Below are 18,818 nucleotides of genomic sequence, written 5' to 3' on the forward strand. Positions count from 1 at the left end.
CATAATATCAGAGACCCTTGATGTTGATCAGGATAACGACAAATCCCAGCAGCTGCTATCAATGCTTGGTGTTTAAGAAAGTAAAGGCCTTTTTGATATCTATGTGAGCCCAGTGTCCGATGCAGCCTCCTGGCGCCATAGAAACTGATGCCTCCGATGCTGAAGTCAATGGACCAGACTTCTTGGTGCTAAGAATCTATTACTACTGCTTCTCTCAACTCTTAATACTTCTCCTTGACAATTGTCAACAGAGTTTTCAAGAAGAGGGGTTATGATCAGGTCCCAGACACTGCAGGCACCAGTTATGAATGTCCATGAAGTACATTGTTATGTTGCATCTGCTGTGCTTTTTAAAACCACTGGGTGCTTTCTGGGACATGTCAGAAAAAAAATAGCTAAGCAAAATCAAATATCTTGATGGTGGTAAAAAGGACCCCAACCAGATATACAATGCCTAAGGGGGTGTAGTGAGCTGTGGAATATAAAAAAAACTTGGAGTACTGAAAATCCTAAGAAAAATTAAAAGAGGAGGGGGACACTGGCCCTGTATGAAATACTTAAACATGAAAGCAAATCAAGCCACAATGAAAACGTTTTGATGCTAGCTGTGAGGGACAAACCAAAAACCTGACCACACTGTTCCATAGAAAACACTAGACTGAGCTGGCCCTGCACAATGATGGTGGGTGGGAAAATGTGCACATACAGGGTAGACCACTTTCAAATGCTTCTAGAAAAACGATAGGGTGCCGAACTGGGCTCCATCAGGATGATGTCCCCCCTCGATAAGAATATAATAATCTGCTTGTCCTCTGAGAACAAAATGACTGCTCAGTCAGCTCCAAATACATCTGCAAAAAGAAATGTAATTATTTTTGGAAAAAAAATTGATAATTGGATTTTCCTTTAGGACTGGAGTCTAAAAATGATTGCTGAGCACTGTTCTATAAATGGCACTCTGAGTTGGGCACCATGTGCAGAATAGCATGTAGCACTGAGAGCCACACCCGATTAATGGCACACGGATTTACACCAAGTGAAACCTGCTGTAAATCCTTACGTGTAAATTAAGCACAGATCCCCCAAATTCTATAAAACTGCGTGCATCTGTAGTGAATGCCCCTTACCTGCCCATGCTCCTCCCATTTGCAATTGCACACTAAGGGGGTCTTTTACTAATCCACGGTAGCATTTTTAGCTCACGGAAGAAATCAGCTGGCAGTAAACTAACAACCCTACCGCAGCTTAGTAAAAGACCCCCTAAAAGATTTATGTGCACATCTTTATAGAATAATGCTTAGTAAGATGTGCGCATAAATCCAAATGCTTACCAATTAATGCCAATAATTGATTGTTAGCACCCAATTAATAGCACTAATTGGCTTTTTAAATTGTGCGTGTGATTTTGAGCATCATATATAGAATCTGGGAATTAATATCTAAAATGAGTGTTTCATAATCATTGGAAAGGACCCTATTATAGGTGTGCAAAGCTTTGAAGACACATCTCTTCAACAAAGCCTACTAAATACATCCTAATAAACCATTCCTCAAACTACTCAGGTGCATCAAAACACCTTTCACAATACCTTACCTAGCACCTTACATCTAAACCATACACCTTCAACCAATTATTCAATGTATTTAAGATAATGTAATGACTGCACCATAACAACACTCTGTAAGCCACATTGAGCCTGCAAAAAGGTGGGATAATGTGCGCTACAAATGCAATAAATAAATAAATAAAAAATGGACCTCAGGAGAGGAGGGACTGATAATGATTTTTCAGAGAATTAAAGTTTGCATGATACTACTGCTGGCTGTTAGATAATCAGGAACCTCAGAATAAGTAACTTTGAGACTAGCATGAGTGTTTAAAACTTGAGCCATTGTGCAATAGGAAGCCAATGGAAGTCTTTCACTGATGTCATAATGTGTTTTGCTCTCTAATATAAATATTGTCACATTATGGTTGCACTAATTGAAGAACCTTAATTGCAGAGGCTAGTAACTCAAGAAAAATTGAATTGTGATATTCCAGTCTAGACAATATCAACTCTTGAAGCACTGACCTCATTGCATCTATTTGAATCAATCTTATGATGAAATGGAATTCAAGACTGCTTTTCAAGGTGCTATCTTTCTTTCTCCTTCCATTACTGGTGTTCCTATTCACATTACATTCTCCACAAAAGTTTTAGGGATAATTGTTGATGATAAACGGACTGTTAAGGAGCATTTTTTTCACATCTCACTAGAAAATCTTTTCATACCTTATGGACAATTTGATACATAGAACCCTAAATGAGCAGAAATCCTTTTAAACTCTTATCCATGCTTTCATTTCTAGCTGCCTTGAGTAAGACATTGCTCTTCTAGTGGTTAGTGCAGTGGACTTTGTACCTGGGGAACTGGGTTTGATTCTCACTGCAGCTCCTTGTGACTCTGGGCAAGTCACTTAACCCTATGTAAACCGCTTTGAATGTAGTTAAAAAAAAAAAAATCCCAAAACACAGAAAGCTGGTATATCAAGTCCCATTCCCTTTTTTTGGCCTACCACTCTCTTCACTCAAATGTCTTCAAGAAATTCAGAACACAACTATTAAGTGGTTTACAATGCAAACAAGTGGGCCTGTATTAAACCCCCTTTATATGAACAGCACTGGATTAAATTTAAAATCTATTCAACCCATCAAACATTTTATTTGGACTGCCACTATATCTGAATTTACTCCAAATTCCATACTATGCACCCCCTGCACTCCTCACAAAGCTCTCTTTTAACTGTTCCCTCACCATCATGGATTAGGCTTGGCATAACAAGAAAAACAGCTTTTTGCATTGCCCCTAGTCTCTGGAAATGTCATACCTTTAAGATTTGCACACTAAGACCAATTGTCGTAAGTTTATGAAACAATTAAAAACATGCCACCCGATATTCAGAGCGATTGTCTTTTTAAATCGCTAGTGACCCCCCTAAATGCTGATATTCAGTGGCAGTTAACCAGGGAGTGCTGCTGAATATAACCACAGACTGCCCCTGCACTGTCTGGTTGGTGCCACGGTGGCCTGCGAGCCAAGTTTGGGCGGAACTGGGACTTAACCGGTTAGTAACTATATTCAGACCTCTAACTGGTTAAGTAAGTGGCTAAAGTTAGGATAGAAGAAAGGCTGTCCTAACTTTAGCCACCAAGCTAACTGGGTACTGGTCTGAATATTGGCTAGTGCCTGGTTGACTTCTGGGTTGTGGCATCAGCATTACAGATGCCCCCTCTCTCCCACCCCTGACTTGAAGAAGGGCCAATTGAGCCCCCCCACCCCTTGCCTACCTAGTAGATAGAGTCCTAGTGGGATTCAAGGGGAAGGAGTGATGCCCACTTACTCCTGTTTGTTGTAGCTCATATTACATGTAAAAGGAGCTGCAATGGGCAACAGAAAGTGTGTGTTGTTCCTGCCCTTTGGACCCCACTAGACTAGGACTCTACTAAATAGACCAGGGGAGGCAAGGCAGCCCTTCTTCATGTCTGGGGTGGGAGGGAGGAATCAGAGGAGCAGAGGACATCAGTTTCACTTATGCAGGTCCCAGCTGAAAATCAGCCGAGACCTCTATAAGCTCCAATGGCCAACACAACTCTAATTAGCACTGGATAGTCAATGGCAGTGCCTGGACATGGCCCATCATTAAATATCTGGGCCTAATTCTGCCCACGGTGGTCAACTTTTTTTTTTTTTAATGCTGATCGCCATGGGCTGAATATTGACTGGAGAGCAACCTTTCGTCTCTTTCAGTAGTGGAACTGTTATAATTGGATTGTATTCTGCCACTTATGCTCATCATCTCTAAACTTTTATTGGTACTACTCTTTAGAAATATTGTAAACTGCTATAATGTTTTTATTAATGATGGTATATCAAACTGTGCAAATAAATAATTTTATAGAAAGTAGAGCAAGACACTGATCTGATTCAGGGTTATAATGAAAGCTTGGAGTAAAAAATGAAGTGCTGAACCTCCGTCTGAATTCCTCCAGTTGTACTGAGGGAAGTAAATCAGGAGAGAATGTCTGGCTGGCCCATTGAATTCTGGTTTTCTTTACAGTAAGGCTCAAGCCATTCAGAAATTCACTGCAAAATAAAATTCTGCAGATCAAATAAATGCAACCAGCCCTATATTCCTTTTTGAAATGACTCCAACTTTCCAGCCCTGCACCACCTCATTCTCCTTACTCACTTTCTTCAGTAAAGAAACTGGCAGCCAACCTACTTCACAAGGACTTTTTCTGTTCTCTTACCTGTTGAATGTGATCGAGAACTGACTTGGCTGGCAGCTGAAGCACAATCTGAAAAAGGAGAGAATTCCCAAACACCAGTGAGAGGTTCTCACAATACTGTCTTATTCATAGCACCAGAAGAAATGCAAAAGGTGTAAGTTATTCTGCTGCAGGACTAGTGTCAGGGGTACAGATGTGAAGCAGCAATGAACAGGAAGAGGACAGTTATGTGCCAATTAATCATATTTCAGAGATAAAGTACTTAGGAACAATGGGCCTGCAACAGTGGAAGGATAAATTGATGCCACTATAAGGAGATGCTAGATGTCCAGTAGCTTAGAGAAGAGGCCTGAGGTGCTCAGAAAGCAGCTGTCAGGTAACTGTTCTCGAGAAGCTTCAACTCACAACTGAATGACTGATGCAAGGAAGAAGGAGTTGGCTTTATTGCCATCCGGAACTCTAGCTGTGTGAGTAAATGCTGAATCTAAGCTAAGCTTACAGAGTGCTACTGAATATCACATGAGCTTTCAATACACAACAATTCCCTTCTTCATAGATCTACTTCTTAAGAACATATGGACTAGAACATCTGTATCGTTAATCCAATAAAACGTATCACATCCTTCAGGGAATCATGTTTTCTCCAGCACCAAATACAGCTACTAGGACTCTCTGCAGCTTACTATCACACGGAGAGATGGTATGCTATTGTATTAAAGTCTATCACAAGGCAGGATTATACAATTATAGTCGATTTGGGCTTTCAGGATAGCCACAATTAATCCTCATTGCATTTTGAGGTCTAAGAACCAGCTCAATTTGCAGTTAAGAATCCCTACAGGAAGAGATTTACTATTGTGTCAACACTTGCCATTCAGGAGTTGTGGACTGTTTGGATGATGTTGGATTTTGCAAGTAAATTGACTACTAGTGTTTACCACCATCTCCATTACATTTGTAATTTTTAGTGATAAAGCTGTAGCAGGCTCATTAGTTCTTGCTAGTTGAGCTACTGTATTTAAGAGACTTTTTACTGAATGTTTTTTTGATTGCATTTGGAATATTTTGAACAATTTCACAAATGTTGTGCACTTTAATATTATAGCACATTTGAGTTATGATTTTTGAATGGGTTAAGTCAATGATTATTTAAAGGTCATATTCCTCACCTAGGCAACTGGCTATTAAGCACTGTAGTATGCATGATGTCTAATTGCCCATAAGTCACTTGTAATTTCTGAGATTTACCCCCTAAACACCATTATTATTACTGTTATTTTGCCTGCATTTGGGGAGGTTTTGTTTTGTTCCTACAGAATGTGGCATGGACTAATATATGACCACTTCCTACTGGAAGAAGCATAGTATGGAATGAGTAAAAGCAACAGGCACAAAGGTAAGGAGAATCTTCAAAGAAGTAAGGCAGGAACAGTACCTTTCCCTGTCGGCTTCTGACTCATGATGAGCTGATAGTGAAGATCTGCAATCAAACACCACAACTTAATATAGATGAAACCCTGTAAAGTATCCCCCACTTTATTTTTTCCACATTTTCAATTATAGAATACAAAGGCAGCACAAGGTTAAACCCACCCACTGCAGGTAAAGATTGTCATCATCTGAATAGTGAAGACTTGAGAGACCTGCTCCACATGAGCCATCATTCCTGTTCTCTCTTTCCCTATTATCCTGTGGTGTCTTGCAAGTAACTGCATAGTAACACAGTAGATAATGGTAGATAAAGACCAATATGTCTACCTGTCTGTGCAATTATATATCCCAGCTGTCAGTAGTAAAAACTTTAACCATGGGTAGGTTATTGCTCTGTATCAGTCAGCATAACATCTTATCACTAATTTTGTAATAGAATAAATAGCTACCAAAGCTATTCTAGCTGTTGTCCGAAACTGTGGATGTCGAGATCCTGAGGTCTTGCTAGACACAACCCAAATACTACCAACCTATCAGCATCAAATGTGTTGGTTTTCTGGAGAGGTGTAGCCTGCTAGTTCCAATCTGGCTACCGCATAGCCTGTGGTGTCACTGTCATACCTTTTCTTATCATTTGCTGTATAATACCTGGCTACCACCAACCTGCTGGCATTGATGCAGTTGGATTCTGGTAATAGATAACAACCGTTGGGCTGCCCCATCTAGACTTCTTCTATTGTATTCTCTAACACATTGGGTGCATATGCATATAAATTCCCATACTTATAACCAAAACCAACCTCTGCCTCATATCTTATACTAGACCTCTCAACCCTAGTAATATAACTGTCTTCTATATCTGGTACAGGCATGTCCACATTCCATTACAGGTTCTGGGCTCTGCTACCTCTGCTGGTAAACTGTTATATGCCTGGTCAACTTCCCCCTTGATTCTTACAAGATCCATATTTAATACAACACCAAACCCCCTTCCCATGCTTTTTACAACTATCATTTCTCAAAGAAATTCAGCTTTCACATACTGATTGATATTTAGACCATGCTTATTTTTTGCAGGTGACCCAAGGCTGATGTGTCTTCTGGCTGCAGTTAGGGGTTATAAATGTCACACCATGCAGATTACTTCATTGTAGTTGGGGTTATACCATAACAGCCTAATGCAGCAGTGACCACACTTTGAATATTATGTGCAATTCTGGTTGCCACATCTCACAAAAGATCCAGCTGAATTAGAAAAGATAAAGAAAAGAGTGACCCAAATGTTTAAGAGAATATTTGTTCTCATATGAGGAAAAGGCTACAGAGGTTAGGGCACTTCAACTTGGAGAAGAAACCGGTAAGGGGAGATATGATGGAAGTCTACAAAAGTCCGAGTGGAGTGGAATGGGTAAGTGCAAACTGATTGTTCACTTTTTCAAAAGTAGAAAGACTAGGGTACAGTCCATGAAGTTATACGGCAAGCCATTTAGAACAAATAAGAAAATGTTTATTTAAAAAAATTGCAAGATGGTATGCATTGGTTCCTTCTGTGCACCAGGTTTTCAAAGGTGCTAAGTTACCCAGTTCCAGGCTAGAGATTTTGGGACAGTCCTGGATTACTGACCATATCATCTTGGTATATTATGGGGCGTGCAGTACTAATTTCAATGGGCAAGATCAGGCACTACAAATCACACACTGCTTTGGGATATAAGTTCAAAACCATGACTGTCCCAAATTCTCCAGCCTGGAACTGGGTTTATGACTTCAACAATACCTCAAACATTTTTACCATTTAGCCCCACCATTCACCTTATCCTCTTCCTCCTCCCCAGATCTTCCCCTCTCTTACCTCTGTGATACACTCCCATGCTCCTGAGTGTTTCTTTCTACTCCTCCATTGGACTTTCCCTTTACTCCAATATACAAGCAGCTTAGATGTGTTTAAAAAAGGTTTGGACAAATTCCTGGAGGTAAAGTCCATAAATCATTATTAAGGTAGACCTAGGGAAAGCCACTGCTTATCCCTGGAGTCTGTAGAATGGAATCTTGCTACATTTTAGGATCATTCCAGGTACTTGTGACCTGTATTGTCCACTATTAGAAAAGAGGATACTGGGCTAGTAGGACCTATGGTCTGGCAATTCTTATGTTCTCTTTTTTCCAATTCTTCCATTTCACCTTTTCATCATGGTTTACCTCTTTTCTTGTTCCTTCCCTCTTCTTTTTTCTTCATGGAATTCTTTTCCACTACAGTCTTTCATGTAGATCTCCTTTCACCTGTCGCTCAAACGCCTTTTGTCTCTCATCTTACTTTCATAACACCCCACAGGAAAAAATAAAAATAACCACTGACGACACTAGCAACAAGTTGATTATGGGTTCAATGAAATTTGATCATGTTACCCCTCTCCTTAGGGATGCTCAATCATCGGATCACTTAAAAAATTCTTCTTGATTTCAAGATTAGGTCCACTGGCCTTCCAAGTTTTTTTTTTTTTTTTTAGCTAGCTTTCTACATCCCTACCCTTTCTGGGCCCTTCTCTTCTCTCAGAAAAATCTCCTACTAGTTCATCCCTTTAAGCAGATAACTCATGCTTCTACACGTAACTACATATTTTCGGTTGTTGGTCTGGCTCTTTGGAATGCGCTCCCTTCGTACCTATGTCACCTTTACTCACTACATACCTTTAAGTCTCAGCTTAAAGCACATCTTTTTTCTGATGCCTCCTAGGGGAGGCCTCTGAACACAACTACTGCCCTTCTCCCCTTTTCTGACTTGCTGGCTCTTATGCCCCTTTCCTATCATAATTATAGTTCATTATATCATGTCCCTCCCTTCTCTGTTTTCCCATTTTCCTTGCCTATATCTGGTACTTACTGTCCTCTGTACACTCTCTTCTTCTACTTTTAGTATTGTACATCACATAGATGGTCATCTGATTTGTGGAATAGCATGCTTCGAATAAACTTGAAACCAATTGCTCCTGGGGTTTCTCTCCTTCCACCTACTTTCTTCCTGTCCAGAAGGAGCACCTAGGAGGGGGAAGGGTCTCTGTGAGGATTCAAACTGTGTCCTCCATGCACACTTGATTATTGTGGCACCTGATAGTGTAGGGTAGGAAGGGAGGGGCAAATCATAGAGCAGAGCTAGGGCTTTTGTTTGGCAGCTGGTAAGAAAATTTGTCTAGACACAGATACTTCTCTTTCTCATCACTGGCCTAAAGTACCATCTGTTCTTTGGATGTATTACTTATACATCCCATCCCACTATCTGTTGGAGTTCCCCAGGGATCTGTCCTTGGACCCCTTCTCTTCTCAATCTACACCTCTTCCCTGGGCTCGCTGATCTCGTCTCATGGTTTTCAGTATCATCTTTATGCTGATGACACCCAGCTATACCTCTCCACACCTGACATCACCGCGGAGACCCAGGCCAAGGTATCGGCCTGTTTATCCGACATTGCAGCATGGATGTCCAACCGCCACCTGAAGCTGAACATGTCCAAGACCGAGCTCCTCGTCTTTCCTCCTAAACCCACTTCTCCTCTTCCTCCACTCTCTATCTCAGTTGATAACACCCTCATCCTCCCCGTCCCATCTGCCCGCAACCTCGGAGTCATCTTCGACTCCTCCCTCTCCTTCTCTGCGCATATCCAACAGACTGCCAAGACCTGTCGCTTCTTCCTCTTCAACATCAGCAAAATTCGCCCTTTCCTCTCTGAGCACACCACCAGAACTCTCGTCCACACTCTCATTACCTCTCGCCTTGATTACTGCAACTTACTCCTCACCGGCCTCCCACTCAGCCATCTATCCCCCCTTCAATCCATTCAGAACGCTGCTGCACGTCTTATATTCCGCCAAAACCGATATACTCATATCACCCCTCTCCTCAAATCACTTCATTGGCTTCCGATCAGATATCGCATACAATTCAAGCTCCTCCTCCTTACCTACAAATGCACTCAGTCTGCGGATCCTCACTACCTCTCCACCCTCATCTCCCCCTATGTTCCCGCCCGTAACCTCCGCTCACAGGACAAAGCCCTTCTCTCAGTACCCTTCTCCACCACTGCCAACTCCAGGCTCCGCTCATTCTGCCTTGCCTCACCCTATGCCTGGAACAATCTTCCTTTACCCATACGCCATGCCCCCTCCCTACCCATCTTCAAATCTCTGCTTAAAACTCATCTCTTCAATGCTGCCTTCGGCGCCTAACCGCTCGAGAAATATAGAATGCCCCAATCTATCCACCCTATCAGATTAACTGTTCACTCGTCCTCTAGATTGTACACTTGTCTTTAGATTGTTCTCTTGTCTTTTAGATTGTAAGCTCTTTGAGCAGGGACTGTCCTTCTATGTTTAAATTGTACAGCGCTGTGTAACCCTAGTAGCGCTTTAGAAATGTTAGTTAGTAGTAGTAGTAGTACATCTATAAATCTGATCAACAGTTTGGATTGGATTGAAAAGGTGAGAACTACTATTTCTACATAGTTCTGACTCCCATAAAAGTAAGCATGAGAAAGTGCTAGAATGCCTTAGGGGAGTGAAGGATGAAGATTTAGTGCAACACTTTGATTAGCAGCAGCAAACAGGCATATCCATGTCTTTTTCCAAATAATTTCTGATGAGTTCTATTGGCATTTGACAGATGTAACCTTGGAAGACAGTTGATGCAGGCAGGCCAGGTCCTTGTGGTTCAAGGCTAATAAGGAGGACGCAGAAAGAGAACTTTGTCTTCCTCAGCTCAATTCTTGTTTTGCATAATGTTCTTGAACACCATACTACATATTTAGGTACTGTTTTATTGCTTCTTATTTTATTATTCTGGAGTAGAGGAAAAATGAATTTTGTTCTTTTTGGTAGAAAGGTTAAGCAACATGGAGTAAATTTCAAGTTTTGCCAGAGGAAGATAGGGAGTCTACTTTGACTGCCCCTATCGGTCTGACTGCCCACGCATCTTTTAGATTGTAAGCTCTTTGAGCAGGGATTGTCCTTCTATGTTAAATTGTACAGCGCTGCGTAACCCTAGTAGCGCTTTAGAAATGTTAAGTAGTAGTAGTAGTAGTAGTACTTACAGGGAGGACCTGCCTTTAGGATGTCCACAGTCATGTGGAGAAGAAACAGACTAAGGATTCACATGGCTAAGCTAAGCATAGGTACCAGCTCTATGAGTGACCATTAAAGGAGGAGTAATTTGCATTTAAGTTTAGCACCCCCAATTATTTTAAAAAATTGACCTGTAAGTAAACTTTCTCTTTTAAAAACTGTAACCGGGACAAGTTCGCATTCAATGGGTCCAGCCTTTCATAATGAAATCATATATTGCAAGTATAATTCTAGTCTCAGCAAAGTATAACAGAACTCAAAGTTTTATAGTCTACCAGCAGCACTGCTCTAACCTTTCTCCCTAGGATGTTTCCTTAAATTACAGGACTCACGTCAAGCCAGCAAAGCTCTGCTGATTTTTTGCATAGTCTCTACCTGGAAATAGATCAGGAGCTATTGTGAACTGAATTAGCCCATGAAACCCAATGGTTAGATTCCAAAGATATGAAACCTGCAAATCTAGGTTCCATTCTCACTATAGGACATGGAATAATTAATTCAATTCCTTGAACTTACATGTAGATTACAAGCAGTGGTGTGCTGGAGCCGGCTCGCACGAGCCCCTTGTTAAATTTTATTGATTTTTACGAGCCGGTTGTTGGAGTCAGGCAGCAAGCACACAATTATCTGTTTTTTTTTCTCCTCCTCTCTCCCTCCTCCCCAAGCCCCCACCCTCCCATAGGCTCCCAGCATACCTCGTCATGTCGTCCCTTAGGATCGTCATCTTCCCCCCCCTCACCACTGCCTGCAGCCTGACCAACCTGTAGCCTTTTCTCTGCTGGATCCCACCCACAGGCAGTTGCATCAGCGGGGCTGTACACTCACTGGCAAAGACAGGCTCTGGGTGGATCAGGCAGCGTCTCGTGTTACCACTACAGCTGCAGGAACAAGTAATGTTTAAACAATGGCCAGAGGGAATGGAAGCTGAGAGGTAGGATTCACAGAGGAGCAGCAGGAGGGAGATTATGCTGGGTTTGAATGAAGACAGCATGAAGTAAAAAAAAAAAAAGTTGAAGCTATTTAAGTTAGTCTGTTTCCCCTTCCCGTGCAGGCTGTCCTCGCCATTAAACTGAAAACAAAATCAAGCAAACTTGAGCTGCTGCATGTAGGTTGTCGTTATTTATTGTTGGTAGCATTTTAATTCAATCTCTCTTATATTTTCAAACATGCCAGCTTTGGCAGCATACAGATGTACACAGAGGTCAGAGGAAGTATAGTAATGGAATAACTTTTCATAAATAGAGTAGTAATTTGTTATCAATCATATTCAGTGTGTCATTTAGAGGGGCTGGTTATAGGGACACCCTAGCATGTATTATATTTGTGCAGAGCTCTTTTTTCTCCTGGTAAAGGGCCATTAAAACAGATGTCATATTATAAGGATCAGGGTTCTATCTAACTATTTATTTATTTAGTTAGTTACTTATTTATGGCCCTGCAGAGATTTTTATTCTCCTGATAATGGGCTTCTAAAACAGGCATCATGTTATGGGAATCAGGTTCTCAATGTTCAGAGTTTCTATCAATTTATTTACTTATTTATGGCATTTTATCCCACGTTAAACTTGAATTAGATTGGAACTTGGAAGCATTTAAAAATAAAAAAAATTTCCCAGAGAGAGTAATGCGTGACCTCTCCCCCCCGGCTCTCTCCCTGGGTATAGCCAGCTCTGCAATTTGGGGGGGGGGGGGGGGGGGGCGCAGAGGTGGACCAGGGAGAGAGCCTGTTGTTAAAAATTTACCAGCACACCACTGATTACAAGCTCATTGAGTGAGAACCTTGTAAATCTTGTTTTACCATGTACAGAACTGTGGACACAGAGGAACAGATCTGACAAACATGAATTCATGCATGCATCATGTCATCTGAAATTCAGTAACCTCATGAGAAGGGAGAGAGAAGGGTTCTCTCAAGGAATAGGTAGCAGGCTTTCCAGGATTTGACAAAAAAACACTTTCCCTGTTTGCATAATGTAAAGAACCTACTTTATTATATACCATTCACTGGTCAATATTCAGTCTGCAGTCGTCAGCGTTTTTTTTTTTTAATGGCAGAATTAGTCCTGGATATTCAATGCTGGACTATGTTTGGGCACTGGCAATGAATATCTGGGCTAATTCAGTTATGCAGGCCCCACATAAGGAGGATCCTTATCCCCCTCCCAATGCAAAAGTGGCCCTGGCTGAGCCCCCACCCATAGTCCCCCTTGTCCCTACCTGGAACTCCCTGGTGGTTTAGGAGGTCCTATAGGCAGGAGTAATGCCCACTTACTCCTGCCCAGTATGGGGGGGGGGGGTGTTATAGGGCTGGGGCAATAATTTACTTCAGGAGAGGAATAGTTACCTGCTACTTTTCAGGACAGTTTGCTTTGTGGCTAAGGTTAGGACAGCCTTTATGCTGCTTTCTTAACCGGTTAGCAGTCCGAATATTGCTGCTAACTGGTTAAGTACCAACTCCTTCCAGACTCAGCCCACAGACTGCAACAGAACTGGATAGCACAGGGATGGTTAGTGGCGATATTCAGTGGTACTGTCTGGTTAAGTGCCGCTGAATATCAGCAGTTAGGCAGCAACAAGCAATTTAACTGTGCAGGAGCCTCTCTTGCCCAGTTAAATTGCATTGAAGATCAGGTGGTTTGTGTTCAAAGTTACAGCCCTTTCTCTAAATCTTTGCTATTGCTAAGTTAACAAATGGACACATAAAACACTTTTTTCAGTAATGCTGTGGCAAGAACCTGGTCTTAGCAAACTCACCTTTGTTCTCCCTTTTAAGATGGTCGATTTCTTCATGGAGTTGTGCTAGAAGATCTGAGTGTTGCTGCTGTAGAAACTGGAACCTCTTCTCAAGTGTGACTACTTGTTTGTTTGGCTCTACATCCTGGGAAGCTATAGACTGTGGAAGGGGCTGTTCCATGGGCCGCAGCATCCTGTCCTGGTGAGAAGAATTTAGGTAATGGACTTTATCCAGTCTTCCAATGCGGGACCAGTGTGGGAGGTTTCCCACTGGTGGAAGACCAGTACTGAACATTCCTGGCGATCAGTGCAGCAAGGAAGAACAAAATGATGAAATCTAAGGATCATTTGAGAAGCCTCTCACACATGCCTCTGCAGAACACTATGAAGGGTTAAAAAAATAGAGAACAAGAAATTGGATGAAAAATACATCACTTCTCACATAAATCTCCAAACCAGTCATAGCATATGTCCAACCTCTGCCTACACTGTCGAAGTAAAAAGTTTCTTTTACAATCTGCTAGTAGCAGAGGGAGATGATCAATATTGCACATGGCGTTTTGCACCACTTGTATCACATTATAGCAGCATTGTTCTTCCATGAATACACCCAGCTTAAACGTTTGTCATGTTCACCATGCATGGCAGCTGCATGTTTGTCCCCCAACCCAAGACTGAGTGGACTGAAAAGGGATGTAGTACACAGTAAAGGGCAGGAAAGTGAAATGCACTGGCCAGGTAACAGACCTCAAGATGATCATGTCTGATGATGCTATGTAATAAAGTGCAGTAGGCTGAGAAGCGGGGGAACCAGATTCAGTTCCCACTGTGGCTCCTTGTGACCTTGAGCAAGCCACTTAACCATTGCCCCAGCTAAGAAACTTCGAAGCCCTTTACTAAACAGTGGTAGGGCTAATACGCAGGTAGCGTGCTCCAAATCGACAATAAAAACTACGCTCGACCACCTAAATTTTCGGAAAGCACTGAAGACAGACCTGTTCAGAAGAGCATACCCCACTGACCCAACATAAAAATGCCTGTTCACCTGCGACACAATGCAACCAAAGACCGTAACGAACATTACCTGACTCTTCTTCCCCCTTTCCTTCTCTAAGTTGCCCCCAACTGTACCTACCATACATGTACCTCATTCTACTACAATATCACTTTGTATTCATTCATACCATGTATTTGTTCAGATCGTAATCGGTAACACCGTTGATGGTTATATGTAAGCCACTTTGAGCCTGCAAAAGGTGGGAAAATGTGGGATACAAATGTAACAAATAATAATAACACTGCCAGGGTAGCGCGGGTGCCCAATGGTAATTTTGAAGTTGGCACACGCTGTTTCCTGTGGCTGGGGCGTTCCTGGTGGTAATCGGCAGTGCGGCCACATTGGCGCACACTGCCAGGTTACCACACGAGTAGCACATGAGCCCTTACTGCTAGGTCAATGGGTAGCGGTAAGTGCTCAGGCAGTAAATAGCCATGCGCTATTTTTAATTTTAGCACACAGCCATTTACTGCCCCATTACAACAAGGCCCTTTTTCCCCAACCGTGGTAAAAAAAAGGCCCAGTGTGGGCCAATTTCACACGTCCAAGGTAGTGCAGGCCACTTTTTACCACTGCTTAGTAAAAGGGCCCCTTAGATTGTGAGCCCAGTAGGGACAGGGAAAATACCTGCTATACCAATATGTAAGATGTAAACCACTTTGGTTGTACTACAGAAGGGCAGTATATCAAGAATGATATACATAAATATTCTGCACTCACCAAGCTGACAGCCCAGGATATTACTCCTTATCCGTGAGACTTTTTGTCATTTTCCTTATTTCTCTTTTAGGCTCTTTGGCAGATAAGCAGTCACAACTTCATTTAATTTAATTCCTATACTATACCTTTTTGGGCAGAAGCCTGTGCCAGGCAAATCACAATAATTGAATAAATAGCATTAAATCTAATAATACTCTGACAGAAGTTTTGTCCTGGGATAGTATACCACTGTGCTGTATGTAATATAATATGCCAAAAAAAATGGCAATTCTGAATCTCCATAGTATGAAATAGAATAGATGAGCCAAGGAGTTACACATACTGAAACTGCAACATTGAACATCCTTCTTAGTTCATACCAGCACCCCTTGCTACCCATTTCTATCCACAAAGCTTTGTAATAATTTAAACAGGCACTGATATTAGCAGCCATCTGTCACTTGATAGTCATGTTAAGCTAATAATGAAAAAATGTTCTTGTCTTTGTGGAAGCTTAAACGCATCAAACAGCTCCTGCCAAAATATATTTTTCGAACCCTGATTCGTTCACTGGTCTTAAGCCACATCAACTACTGCAGTAGCATTTTCACTATATTCTAAAGAAGCTCCAGACTGTTCTTTGGTAAATCACGCTTCGACAGTGCGCAGCCTCTTGGTGTGAGACTTCATTGGCTTCCCATTAAGGACCGTATTGATTTCAAGATCTGTGCCTTAACTCGCAAGATCATTTACGGCGAAGCACCAGTGTACATGTATGATTTGATTGATTTGCCTGCAAGAAATTCCATGGTGTCATTTAGAACTTATCTTAACCTGCACTATCCTTCATGCAGGAATCTGAAATACAAGACACTCTACGCTTCTTCCTTCTCGTTCATCAGCCCATGAACCTGGAATGCTTTGCCGAGACTCTTGAAAGAGTCATCGGATCATCAAACTTTTAAGACACTGTTAAAAACGTATTTGTTTACTAAAGCCTACCCCGAAGTCAGCAATGTTGTTTAACCTCCTTTTTTCCCGTTTTGGTAGTTTACCTGCTCTTTACCCTCTGTCAGCTTCTCCTTGGTTGCTCCTGTTTTCCCATCCGTATTCTCTTATTTTAGCTCCTCTGTACTTCTTTGTATCCTATTACTGGAACAATTTTCTCCTCTTGTATTATGTAATTTTCTTTTAACTTTGTTAGCCACATTGAGCCCGCATAAGCTGGGAAAATGTGGGATACAAGTGGACCAAATAAATAAATAAATGATATTTGCCCAAACATTTGGCTTTTCAGATCCTCTACATAGCCTAATAGACAGACCTGGCTACAAGAAATTAGAAGTCCTAATGACTGTGCCTGTTCATACTGTACATACAGCCTGCAAGACAGAAGTAGTTGCTAATTAATTCTATTGTCACAGTCTGCCCTACAGACCCAGCTGTATGGCTGTCTGTATTTCTGCTAGCATGCCTACTTACTAGTGCATTTGCAGCCTACCAGACAGATCTGGCTGCAAGGTTACTGCATTTCCAAAGTGGTGCAGTTTAATTTTTTTTTTTGTTACATTTGTACCCAGTGCTTTCCCACTCATGGCAGGCTCAATGCGGCTTACATGGGGCAATGGAGGGTTAAGTGACTTGCCCAGAGTCACAAGGAGCTGCCTGTGCCGGGAATCAAACTCAGTTCCTCAGTTCCCCAGGACCAAAGTCCACCACCCTAACCACTAGGCCACTCCTCCACTGTGTCATTCATTCTAGCAATCCCAAAATTAGTCAAATTGTTCAAGTAGGAAATGTATTTACTTTATACTAATAGGAGAACTGCAAAGTAGAGGCCAATTGAATTTCTTCTGTCCCGTGGCTCTCCTCATGTGTGGTCAAGCTATACGTGTGAATGACTTTTATATATTGTCCATTACATAACTTGAAGTTTCTTATGTATGAACATTTTTTATGTATGTGCTTATGTGTTTCCAATGTCAGATGTATACTTAATTGTTTTATTTTTTATTAATGTTATGTGTTTACAGACCCCTGATGCAGGCAATACAAGCCGAAACAAGTGGGTTACATGCTTGCTGGATATATTTGATGATTATCTAATAAACTTTCAGGTAATATTTTTGGACTCCTGTGCTGTTCTTCACCCTTCTCTTGATTGGCACTGCTGTAATTTCTCTGGTATGTTTTCCACAGAGACCTTCCTCCTTTCTTTTTTGTTGCCATCTATGCACCAAAAGCGCAGCCAGGTTGAGGGCGTTGGGGGAGCGGAGAGCGGACTGCTGATGGCACTGGCGCATATTTTAAAAGTGACAGATCACAAGAAAAATAGACACCATCGGAAGTCCATTTTGGGGAGTGGCCGCTCCCCTGGCAACCCACCTAATATAGAAATGTACTGTAATTTATGCCCTGAAAGGTCTAGCATGACCAGGTCTAAGGATCTGAAGTACTGAATAAAAATAGATGGCTTGTAAGTTCCCCTAGTGTGTCTGGCCAGTTGTAGGTAATCATGTGCTGGAAATATAAGCTATGCTGGATAGATAAGTGGTTAATAGCAAACAAGACAAAGGGACAGTCTGAAGAAATCTCTAGGGTATTGTGTGTAAGGAGGTGGAGCAAACCAGGTGGTTAGAACGGAATGAGCTGAGTATGCGAAATGACACGTACACATGTTTATGCAAGGGGGGGAAGCAGAGGTGGAGCAGGTGAGTGGAAAAGCAAGGTTCATGCAGTGATCGTGCTGTGAAGCCAACCATTGACAATGGAGAAAAACCTATAAACAAGAGTCTGGTAGGCTGGTTGGTGGAAGTTATGTTAACTGGAACATGATACCATAACGTCCAATATAGTCAAAATATAGTAACAGAATTATGTAATACGGTCACGTACACACAGTTAGATAAATGTATAAAAGGAATGGTTTATTACTTCAGAAACAGGAATCTTGCAAGCAATGTGTAGCACTTTTGCTCCAGGCTGGTAATTCCTCCACAGGAACATGGAAAGGAAAAAGACGTTTTGTATGTTTGTAATTGGCAAAGCAGCAATTAGATGTCTATTTTCCTATTTGTAATAAATACGCTTCTGTGATAAATTTATGATTGGCTAATGGTGTATCTCTTCCTGTGTTCTTTAATCCAAATTATTTTATCCAGGGAATAAATGTCTGAAAGTTTAGCCTTGCATCTTGCAGCCTGTCTGATAAGGAGTCATAGGAGGTTAAACACAGCCAAGGAGTTTTTCTCCAAGCAAGGAGAACTTCTCTAAGGATTAAGTGTAGTCTCCTCCCAAGGGGCAGGGGTCGGAGTTACAATAGCTACGCCTCTGCTAAGCACCACCCTGCCTATCATAACACATCAACAGCCATGAGCATAGGAGCCAACTTTTTAAAATTATTGGGGTTGCTAAGCCCAGTGGAAATAACCCCTCCCTGGACACATACAAGGAATTTTCTCAATATTGGGGGTGGTCAAGCACCCACAGAGTCGGCTCCTATGGCCATAAGG

The 18,818-nt window shown here is 41.8% G+C and overlaps 1 protein-coding gene across 1 annotated transcript in view; it reads right to left on the reverse strand.

Annotated features, from left to right (window-relative positions):
- The window catches only part of LOC115480918 (coiled-coil domain-containing protein 74A-like), a 91,433-nt gene that overhangs the window by 61,733 nt on the left and 10,882 nt on the right, over positions 1-18,818 (reverse strand). The window contains exons 2-4 of the mRNA XM_030219903.1: positions 13,572-13,932; positions 12,616-12,626; positions 4,296-4,343 (exon numbers count right to left, since the gene is read on the reverse strand). Of these exons, the coding sequence (XP_030075763.1) occupies positions 4,296-4,343; positions 12,616-12,626; positions 13,572-13,845 (333 nt within the window). The 5' untranslated portion in view covers positions 13,846-13,932. The remainder of the gene's footprint in view (positions 1-4,295; positions 4,344-12,615; positions 12,627-13,571; positions 13,933-18,818) is intronic.

The sequence above is a fragment of the Microcaecilia unicolor genome, chromosome 11 (assembly GCF_901765095.1).
Source record: "Microcaecilia unicolor chromosome 11, aMicUni1.1, whole genome shotgun sequence".
Lineage (NCBI taxonomy): Eukaryota > Metazoa > Chordata > Amphibia > Gymnophiona > Siphonopidae > Microcaecilia > Microcaecilia unicolor.